General features: G+C 38.9%; 1 protein-coding gene across 1 annotated transcript; it reads right to left on the reverse strand.

The window, feature by feature from the left end:
- Positions 1-521: 521 nt before the first annotated feature.
- On the reverse strand, positions 522-11,118 carry LOC126380880 (cingulin-like protein 1). The gene is made up of 3 exons (XM_050030460.1): positions 11,053-11,118; positions 713-1,621; positions 522-536 (listed from the first exon to the last, which is right to left on the reverse strand). Exons 2-3 carry the CDS (start codon positions 1,514-1,516, stop codon positions 522-524), a joined length of 819 nt encoding a protein of 272 aa, XP_049886417.1. The 5' UTR covers positions 1,517-1,621; positions 11,053-11,118.
- Between the last annotated feature and the right edge of the window lie 278 nt (positions 11,119-11,396).

The following is an 11,396-nucleotide window of genomic DNA, read 5'->3' on the forward strand; positions in this document are numbered from 1 at the left end:
TAATAATGTCATGATCAAAAGAGTTTTTTAGAAGTAGTCCTAAACCTATGCCTATATCGTCCGAGAACACAACAGTCTTTTTCGTTAGACGTGGGACACAGTCTTTCTGGGGCGCGACGATGTTTGGCAATGCGGTCGCGACCTTTTCGGGCCCTCGCAGCGCCCCACCTGTCGGCGCAGCGGGCGCGGGCGCCGCGGGCGGTGGCGCTGTCGCTGACGCCCCGCGCCTCGAGGCTCCGCGAGCTGCGACCCTCCGCGGCTCGGCTCCCGGCGGCACATCACCGGCCGGCGCGACACTTGGCAGCGCGGCACACGGCGGCTCGTTGTTGGGCGGTGCGGTGCCGCACATCACTGCGGCCAGCGGCGCACCGGCGGGGAGCACGGCACTGCATTTCGCTGCTCTGCGTGACGCAGCCCTACGCGGCGTGGCCCTTGCCGACGCAGCACTAGGCGACGCGACACTGGGCGGCGCGGCTCTGCGTGTCGCAACCCTACGCGATGCGGCCCTGGCCGGCGCAGCACTAGGCGACGCGGCACTAGGCGGCACGGCTCTGCGTGTCGCAGCCCTACGCGATGCAGCCCTGGCCGGCGCAGCAATAGGCGACGCGGCGTTGGGCGGCGCGGCTCTGCGTGTTGTAACCCTGCGTGATTTGGCCCTGGCCGGCGCAGCACTAGGCGACGCGGCACTGGGCGGCGCGGCGTTGCGTCTCACAGCCCTACGGGGCGTGGTACCTCGTGGCGCGGTCTCGCGGCGCGTGGTACACGCGGCGCTGGTGGACGGTGAGGCTCCAGAATCTACGACCAGCCCCCCGCGCTGCAAATCCTCTCTAGACTCGCTGCTTGTTTTGGCGCGTAGTGTTTCCAGCTCCAGGTTTCGGTCGTGCACCAGAGACTCAAGCCGTTCCGTGTTAATTACCAGGGACTCTGTTGCCTTGATGTGTTCGGCAATTTCCTTCTGTGCATTGTCATATAGTTGCTGTATTCGGGCTAATTGGCGTTGGAGCTCACAATTTTCTTGTCGTAATTTATATTTTTCTTCATAACCTTCATCATCATCACTATATTTATCGCTCATTGAAGTGAGATCTATGGTCATGGACTCATTATTTTGGCAATTTTCTTCATGAACTAACTCATTGTATAATGCCAAAGTTTGTTGTGACTCATTGGTAGAATGTTGGTCCTCATGAGCTTTTATTGTATTATAGGCTTCAGCAACCTGTTGCTCTAGTTCTCTGATACGATTTAGAGCAGCCTCATGGTTGTTTTGACATTCATCCTGTGAGTTGATCACGGATTGTAAGTGGTCCCGTTGCTCCTGTAAGTCCTTATACCGACCATCTAACTCAGTGAGCTCGTTTTTTAAAAACAGTATTCTATTATTTATATTTATTACTTCTGCCTCACTCTCTTCATGTTCTTCTAGAAGCTTCTTGCATTCCTCTTGAGATGCCTGTAGTTCAAGAAGGGCTTGCTTCAGTTTTTGTTCTAATTCCTTTTTGCTGCAGGGAGCCATACTAGACAGAATCTGAAATAATAAAGGAAAGGCAGCAGTAACTATTCCAAGAAAAATAGAAAATACCTATAATAATTATTTTACTTAGTAAACAACAATAAGTACCTAGTCAAAATTGGACTTTGGTAAATTACTTTTTTAAAAAGACAAAATAAATTTAATTAAGACGTTTTATTAGCTTGGAGCTCTACATGAGACTGATTATTAAAACAAAGCTTATTACTATCTTACTTCTAACTTACAATGTATATTGGATTTCTGCTAACAATGCAGACCAGGAATTGAGGATGTTTATGTCTACGCCTTGTCAACGGGTGGCGCGACGGATGTGCGTGGGCGCTAGGCTCGCATTACTACAATGTCAGCGCCTTTGGTAGGTATAACTCCTCCCTCCTTAAGCTCGAAATTATCAGGGGAGTTTTCCGACTGATGATTTCGAAGCAGCCTAAAACAGATCTTATTTCTAAAATAATAAAGTACAATACAAATGATTACAAGTAAGATTACATAGAGCATAAGAGTTCCAACACTGATGTTTTCCACATTTACTGCACTCACTTTTTCTTTGCTTTCCACTTCATTTTCACATTTCAGGATAGCTGAAAGTATCTGTAAATTAGTCAGGTCCATATCTTCTAAGTTCAGGGCTCGGCTTTCCTTTTTCGGTGACGTGGTTGAAAGCTCAGGTATGTGAATAACTGGTAGAGGGTGCATCTGGTGATATTCTACTTGTCGTGGTTTTATGATTATTTCATTAATTTTCACATCGCAGTTGTCATCTATGGTCAGTATATAAGTTCCTTGAACGTGATGTCTGGATACTTCTTTTTCGCAGACTTGGGTAACTAATGAATTTTCCTTTGAGTACAGTATCCAATTGTCTGGTTGGAGTGATATTAATTTTACCTTTTCAATTTTTACCACGATAGGATGACATTGTGTGGTGTTTCCGGTAAACTGTATAAGGTTCACAATGCATTCATCTTCCAGGTCAGGTATTCTTGATTCTTCACAAATGTAGTAATTTTCTTCCAGCTCTTTGCATGGTTCACGCCACGGCCTTGCTTTCAACCCCTTCATTAGGATATAGGGATACTTTGGGACTATAAGGGTTGTTTCATTAAAATTATTCAAAATAGGTAAAGGGAAAATTTTGTAATACACATAATTATCATTTCTTATCAAGGGTATTTCCAAAATAAATGTTATCTGACTTTCCTTTACGTAAGCTTTCATCTCTATCGACTGCTCTAACTTAACCAAATTATTTAAATCTACAGGGTATACAAATTTAACAGTTTTCTCTGCTTTCTTAAGCGTAGCTAAAAGTTCATCTGAATCTATAACGGATTGGTGTAAAGTTCCTAATTTACTAAAAGACACTGCCGTCTCGATCTCATCCAGTCTAATGTATAACATCTGAAAGTTATGTAAAAATAAGTTATACACTTGTATAATCTTATCATGGTGTAATGATGTTTTTGTCTCGTTTAATTTAATCCGAAGTTCTCGTATTGCTTTGTCTAACTGGATGAAATTGTTTCTGGTAACGTTTGTATTGTTTACGAAAGACTCCATCATTTCAGTGATTAATGTTACTTTTCTAGAGACAGTTTCCTGACGTGATTGTAATTCGTTAATCAATTTGTCGTATTTAATAGCATCGTCATTATCCAAATTTCCTGTTATTACCTTAATCAATGAGCCCATAGGATTCAGAATTCCGCGCTTGTAGCGTTTTATAGGAACAAGTTGCCTAAATTTGTTTTGGGTTACATTTTTAATAAAGTTTGTTTGTGTCGCTATATCACTGATTGCTGGGGTCATTCCTTTTTTGTTAAAATATTGAAGTACATGTTTGTTAAAATTCATATACCTATTTATATTAAAGTTTAGGTCTTCGCCTAATAAGCTTATCTATACTTATAATAAATCTGTAGAGAGGTCAATTCTGTACATTAAATATTTTTTCAAAATAACTATCAGAGGGTGATAAGTGATCGATACTGATGCCAAAAATGCAATCAGTAAAATTTTTGTCTGTCTGTCTGTCTGTCTGTCTGTCTGTCTGTCTGTATGTTCCTTATAGAAACAAAAACTACTGGACGGATTTTAATGAAACTTGGTACAATTATTCTTCACACTCCTGGACAGGTCATAGTATACTTTTCATCACGCTACAATCAATAGGAGCAGAGTAGTGAAGGGAAATCCTTTTGTATGAAAAACCTAAACCACTCAAGTTAGACGTTTGAAATTTGGCATGCAGGTACCTTAGATACCGTAGAGGTGCACTAAGAAAGGAATTCCCGAAATTCCTACGGGAACGGGAATTAGCGGGAAAATCCTTTTGTATGAAAAATCTAAACCACTCAAGTTAGACGTTTGAAATTTGTCATGCAGGTACCTTAGGTACCTTGGAGGTGCACTAAGAAAGGAATTCCCGAAATTCCCACGGGAACGGGAATTGACGGGAAAATCCTTTTGTATGAAAAATCTAAACCATTCAAGTAAGATGTTTAAAATTTGGCACGCAGGTACCTTAGACACCGTAGAGGTATACTAAGAAAGGAATTCCCGAAATTCCCACGGGAACAGGAATTAGCGGGAAAATCCTTTTGTATGAAAAATCTAAACCACTCAAGTTAGACGTTTGAAATTTGGCATGCAGGTACTTTAGTAAACTTAAAGCTTAGTTGCAACAGGATATTACAAAATTCCCACGGGAACGGTAGTTAGCGGGAAAAAACATTTGTATGAAAAAATCAAATCTAAATAAAAGGAGAAACTGACTGACTCAGTGACTGACATATCAACGCATAGCCTGAACGGCTAAATGTAGGCATTTGAAATTTGGAAGGGACATAGCTTAGGTACCGTAGAGGTGCACTAAGAAAGGAATTCCCGGAATTCCCACGGGAACGGAAATTAGCGGGAAAATCCTTTTGTATGAAAAATCTAAACCGCTTAAGTTAGACGCTTGAAATTTGGCATGCAGGTACTTTAGTTAACTTAAACCTTAGTTGCAACAGGATATTGCAAAATTCCCACGGAAACGGGAGTTAGCGGGAAAAAAACATTTGTATGAAAAAATCGAAACCGCGTAAGATAGATGTTTTCAATTCAATTCAATTAAATTATTTATTGCATTCCATGTAGTACAATGGGGTGTTACATAGGCATAGGAACTAAAACATGGACCCTGTAGGGCACAGCAACGTTGAAGGGAAGAGAGGAAGTGTGTATTAAAATTAAAACTCAATGAACAATCAATTAAAAAAAAATCAATTCAATCAATTGATTCAATCTAGCATGCATGCATACCTTAGTAAATATAAAGTTTATTTTTGGCTGTATTTTGAAAAATGAGAGTTATTGGGAAAAAAATTGTATGAAAAAATCTAAACTGCATAAGTTAGATGCTTGAAATTTGATATGCACTCCCACACACACAAAGATCTCTCTCTTAATAACACGCCACGCGGACGAAGTCGCGGGCAAAAGCTAGTATTTAATATTTTTATAACTAACCATTTATCATAACTAATAACTGCGTCTCCATATTTTACAGGTAGAACTCCAGCGTTTTCGCTAAGATGATGTAGTTGAAGGCCCTGGCTTTGGGTCACCAGGGTCATCAGGAAGAGGACGTACCTGTGAAGGACGTTTAATATCTTTAATGGGGACTCTAGCTTCCTTTCCTCTAGTGAGGATAGGTAGGATGTTCCTAATTGCTTCACCAATTACGCGAGCCTTTTGGAATCGCGGTTTATCTTTACTCCTTCTATCATTGACTCCTTTAAAGAAAACTACGTCTCCCTTTTTGATGTTAAACTCAGGTTCGCCTCCACGCCTTTGTTTAGTTTTTTCTTTGGTTTCGATCATTTTCTCTGTGATATATTTGTAAAGGTGTTTCGTTCTTTTGGCATGATCAAGTACCAATTTTTGGGTGTATTGTTTTTCGAAGTTTACGTCAAAAGTACTTGAGGCTTCGGTGTGCCCGAACACAACCTCAAAGGGGGTAAGCCCTGTGGTACTGTGAATAGTTTGATTATATGACATTATGGCATAAGTCATTATGGAAGCGGCGTCTGTAATTTTGTATTCATATTTAGCTAGTCTATAAATTTCTATTAGTGTAGAATGAAAGCGTTCGATCAAACCAGTTGATCTTGGGTTATGGGGAGTGGTTACATGAAAGTCAATTTTATAGAAATTTAGAGTTTCCTTCATTAAATTATTATTGAATTCCGATCCCGGGTCAGAGCTGATCCTGGATGGAACTCCATATATTGAGAAGTACTTAATAAGTGCTCTCACTACCTCAGGTGTAGATCGGTTAGAGATCTCTATAGCTTGTCCTAATTTGCTGAATGCGTCTATAACTGTAAGATAATATACATTTTCAATTGTAAATAGATCGATGAATATTTCCTGGAACGGTTTTGTTTGGGTCTGTGTGAGTTGCAGTTCTGGTTTTAATGGTTTACGGTCGTATTTCAATTTTTTGCAAGCTTCACAACTGTTTATAACGCTAGCTACTATAAGATCCATGTTATACCAAAAATATGTTCGTTTCAGATGCATCAAGGTTTCCTTAATTCCACGGTGGCATGTTTTCCCTTGATGATATTTCAGGACGATTGCTCTTTGCTCATCCTCATCTTCAATGAATATAACTCGCTCTGTACATTCATACAGTCGAACTGTATCTTTTCTGAATAGGGAAATTACAGCTTCGGTAAACTGTTTTCGATGTATTGGTTCCTCAAAATATATAAAGTATTTAATTTTTGGTTTAATATATTCTTTTAGGAATTGTTTAACTAAAGCGGGTTCATTTACTGGTAAGAAAATTTCCAAAATTTTTTGTTTGCTGTTTGACATATTTTTGACTTGTAATTCCTTCCTATTCCAACTGAAAACGAGGATCTGATGGGGCTTCGTGTCTATGGCTTCTCGAAGAATGGGGATTCCTTCCGTATCTATTTCCAGAGCCGAATGAGCAGTTTCTGTACTGGTGGTGTCTTTACCTTCCGTTGCTGTTAAAGTGTCTGAAGACAAAGATGGTATAGGGAATGTTGCTTTGGAAGATATGCTACGAGTTTTTTCTGAGTCTGAACTAATTTGAATTGTTTCTAATTCGTCAGTTGGGTCTATATTTACTATAATGGAATCGTTATCTTTTTTGTTTTTTAATACGTTGAGTTTTATCCTGGACAATGCGTCGGCATTACTGTTTTGCTTGCCATTTTTGTATATGACTTCGTAGTTAAATTCAGCTAAGCGGAGCTTCCACCGTGTTAGCTTGCTATTGGGCTCTTTGATGGAATTGAGCCAAGCCAATGGTCGATGATCAGTGTAGATGGTGAATTTTCTTCCATACAGGTAAGGACGAAAATGCTTAGCAGCCCACACGATTGCAAGTAACTCCTTCTCTATTGTGCTGTAACGGATTTCAGCTTCGTTCAGGGTACGACTCGCATATGCCACTGGTCGGTCAGAGCCCACTGGACCCTGTGAGAGAACTGCTCCTAATGCATAGTTTGATGCGTCTGTTGTGAGTACGAATGGTTTCTCAAAATCGGGGAATTGTAACAAAGGGGCATTGACTAATAATTCTTTGCATTTTTCAAATGATTCTATATATTGTTGGGTCATTTCTATTTTATTTCGCTTTTTAAGACAAGATGTCATGGGTTGTGTTATTTTTGCGAAGTCTTTAATAAATTTTCTGTAGTATCCCACTAAACCTAAGAAACTTTTTATTTCCGTGGGGGTTTTGGGTAATGGAAAATCTAATACTGCTCGAATTTTGTCATTATTAGGTTTTAGACCGTCTTGCGTGATGACGTGTCCTAAGTATAGGACCTCCTTTCGTAGGAACTCACTTTTGTCAAGTGTGACCTTAAGGTTTGTGTCTCGTAAACGATCAAAAACTTTCCGTAATTTGTCTACGTGCTCCTGCAGACTATTTGAATAAATTATTATGTCGTCAAGGTATACAAGGCAATGAATACCCTGTAAACCTCTAAGGACATTGTCCATAGCTCTTTGGAATGTAGCGGGTGCCGTCTTCAATCCAAAGGGCATACGTGTAAATTCAAAATGTCCGGCCTGGGTTGTAAAAGCCGTTTTCTGTCTGTCCGGTTCATCAACTTCTATCTGATGATAGCCGCTGGCAAGATCTATTGTTGTAAAGTACACCGACTTTCCCAGTTTATCAAAGAGGTCTGATATATTAGGGAGTGGGTACTTATCATCTGTTGTAATTTCGTTTAGTCGTCTATAATCGACAACCATTCTATATTTCTTTTCTCCTGTTGCGTCTGCCTTTTTAGGTACCAGGTGAACCGGCGCGCTCCATGGCGAGTACGATTCCCTTATTACGTTATTTTTAAGTAATTTCTCCACTTGATTTTGGATTTCTTCATTTTGTGATGGGGGATGTCTAAAAGGTCGAATGTATATTGGGTCTTCATTTTTGGTACGGATTTGATGTTTAACTTTGTTAGTAAATGTGAGTGGTAATTGTTCACTGTAAAATATATCCCTGTATTCATAGCAGAGTTTTGCTATGCAATTTTTCTCTTCATCGTTCATGTGTTCTAGACGTAAATTCTTTAAATTGTCTTTCAGGATTGCATCTATCTCATAATTTGTTGCTTCAGAAGTTTCGTTATAGTTCAACAAACATTGTTCACTTTCCAATTTAGTAACTTTTATAGGTCGCGTAAATTGAATTGTGACAAACATTTTTGATGTATTTTGAATAATGGTTTGTGCAAATGATTCTACACAATGGACTACTGCGCTGGGTGTTCTTACGCCTCCGCCAAAATCAATATGATTTATTATGGCGTAGCCATTTCGTAAATCAGTTGGTATCTTGACTCGCGTTTCCGTGCGTGGGTCAAGTGTAATTTCGTACGGTGGGTTATATATAATGGGTATGGATACCCTTTGTGTTTTAAGTAATTGATTTTTCATATCTATTGTGGCGTTTAGCTGTTTTAATAAATCAGAACCTATAAGACCATCATAACGTTTATCGACGTCGTAAATATATAGTTTATGTTTTCCGTTGGTTTTGAATATTTTTGGTAACGGGATGAACACTACTTCATCATGATGACTTCTAGCATGGGTACTAATTACTTCAAAAGGTTCATTAAATTTGAATGATGCATAATATTCGTCGGCCTTTTCTTTACTAATGAATGATCTGGTGCTACCCGTATCAATCATGAAGCGTGCGTTTAATTCTGGAATAACTATGTGTGGTAGTTTCAGAATACTATCGCAATTTAACTCTATTAGCTCGGTGGTTTTATTTCTGAGGCTCGAACGCGAAAATCCTCCTCTTTAGTAGAATCTTTGGCTTGGTTGCCCGCGGGATGTAATTCAGCGCCTTCATATGTTAATTGGGGAGTATTGTAATAGCCTTGCTGCTCTTCATAGTAGGGGTACTCTGCGTCGTATTCAGGTCCTTGATAGAATTCTTCGAATTCATTCATATATTCTTCTTCATCTTGGATCATGTTATGTCTCAAGGGAAGAGCTGTACGCATCGAGACATCGTTAATAACCGGCTTTTGATTATTTTGCGGAATGCCAAATTTGAAATTTTGATTTGGATTGGTTTGCCAATAATTATTCTGTGGACGGTATTGGTTGGGTATACCGAATTTGAAGTTAGGTGGTTGTGTATTGGGTTGATAGGTAGGCATACGATTTTGCTGATTCGGAATGCCGAATTTAAAGTTTGGTTGCTGCATGACGGGATTATTTGTGGGCATACGGTATTGCTGATTCGGTATGCCGAATTTAAAATTTGGAAGTTGAGGTGGAGCGTTAAATTTCGTATTTGGGTTAAACCTGAAACCTGCGTTGGGGATAGGCGTGTTAAACCTATTTTGTATTGGAGCATGATTTTGATTGGGGAATTTAAATCCTAATGTCGAAGGTGACATGACATTTTGGGTTTGCTGGTTTTGTTGTTTTGATTTATTTTTAGAATTATATTGATACTGGAAGTTAGTTTCCTCAGTAACAATACCTAAAGCAATTTCGAATGTAGTAGCTCCTTTAAGCCTTACAATTCTGATTAAGTCCTCTGGCAAGTTATAAAGAAATGCATTCAAGGCTGCGTTATTATAAATTATCATTTTCGCTGCCTTGATTCCTTCGTCAGTATGTCTATTCACTTTCGCGAAAAGAGCGCTTCTAATTTCCTGGATTCTATGGCAAAAGTCAATAAAAGATTCGCCCTGTTTTATTTTGATTGAGTCTAATTGAATGGCTATGCATTCTTCTGTTCTAGGATCACCAAAATGTTGGAGTAAGAGTGATTTTAAATCGTCCCATGTGAGAATATCCTGACGCTCACTAAGTAAGGACGCAGCTTTGCCTAGAAGTCTGCTGGTTATAGCGTGAAATACGTACAAATTTTGATTTGAATTACCTTCACGTGCAAAAGCTTGGATGACATATTCACTTTTATTGATGAAAAGGTTAAGTAGGCTTTGATCGCCGTCAAATTTGGGGATGATGGATAGAAATTCGTTGGGGATTACCCGAACTTCACCCATTGTTAATTATTATAATACACGGTACACAAAATTAATACACAAAAATACACTAAAATAAATCACACAAATAAATCAAGTAAATCACACAATTAAATCAACTTAATTAAATAATATGAAGTCAATGGAGTACTTTATATTATTGTAAACTATTTTAACTTATTTATTTTAAACTAATATTGTATCTTCGATAGATACCTTAACTGAAATAGAGTCGATTTTAGTACTCTATTGGCTTATCTAACTTAATTTGTATCTTCGATAGATACCTAGGTATAGAATAGGGTCGATTTTAGTACTCTATTCATAAAAAAAGTTCTACATACATACACAGTCGATTGGTTGAACCTTTAAATATGTACGTAGAAGTCAGACAACGCTTATCCTGGAGATGTTTATCCGAATAAACGTAGAAGTGCCTAACAAGATAGAGAGGAAAACAGGAAAGTGAAGAGGTTTACTCACAAGCCGCTGCTCCGCATATTATCTTGATAGATACTTGTACAAGCTGCAACGTTCTTTTAATTAATTTATTCTTCTTAAAATTCCGCCTTTTGACAAATTTATTTGGTTCGAGGATACCCGCAATAACGTTAACGACGTATGTGAGCTTTAGACCGATTTTTGTGCCTTATGAACTCACACGCGAGTATCCTACCGGCTGCGCCAGTCAAAATTGGACTTTGGTAAATTACTTTTTTAAAAAGACAAAATAAATTTAATTAAGACGTTTTATTAGCTTGGAGCTCTACATGAGACTGATTATTAAAACAAAGCTTATTACTATCTTACTTCTAACTTACAATGTATATTGGATTTCTGCTAACAATGCAGACCAGGAATTGAGGATGTTTATGTCTACGCCTTGTCAACGGGTGGCGCGACGGATGTGCGTGGGCGCTAGGCTCGCATTACTACAATGTCAGCGCCTTTGGTAGGTATAACTACCTACATAACGGAATGCTATGTGTATGTCTGTATTATGTTATTTATGTCTAATTTGTGGAGTAAAAAAAAAAAAGTAATGTTTTACACTGCTACAATAAACAATATATTGCTAACAATATAATGTTATTGCAAGTGTGCAAATAAGCAGAAAATATTGTGTGTTTCCGTTGCTTTTGTCGTCAACTTTGTTTTTACTTAACGTCAAAAACAAAGCGAGACTACAACGGTGCCGGGTGTGAGGTTGGACTTTAATCTCTGGTGTGATCTGTGTACTATTATGTTATAGCAATAATATTTATCGCCAGCTAATGTAATAATATAGAACAAAAGCAATACTCCCCAGG

This window comes from Pectinophora gossypiella, unplaced genomic scaffold, assembly GCF_024362695.1.
Source record: "Pectinophora gossypiella unplaced genomic scaffold, ilPecGoss1.1 Pgos_30, whole genome shotgun sequence".
NCBI classification, from domain to species: Eukaryota; Metazoa; Arthropoda; class Insecta; order Lepidoptera; family Gelechiidae; genus Pectinophora; species Pectinophora gossypiella.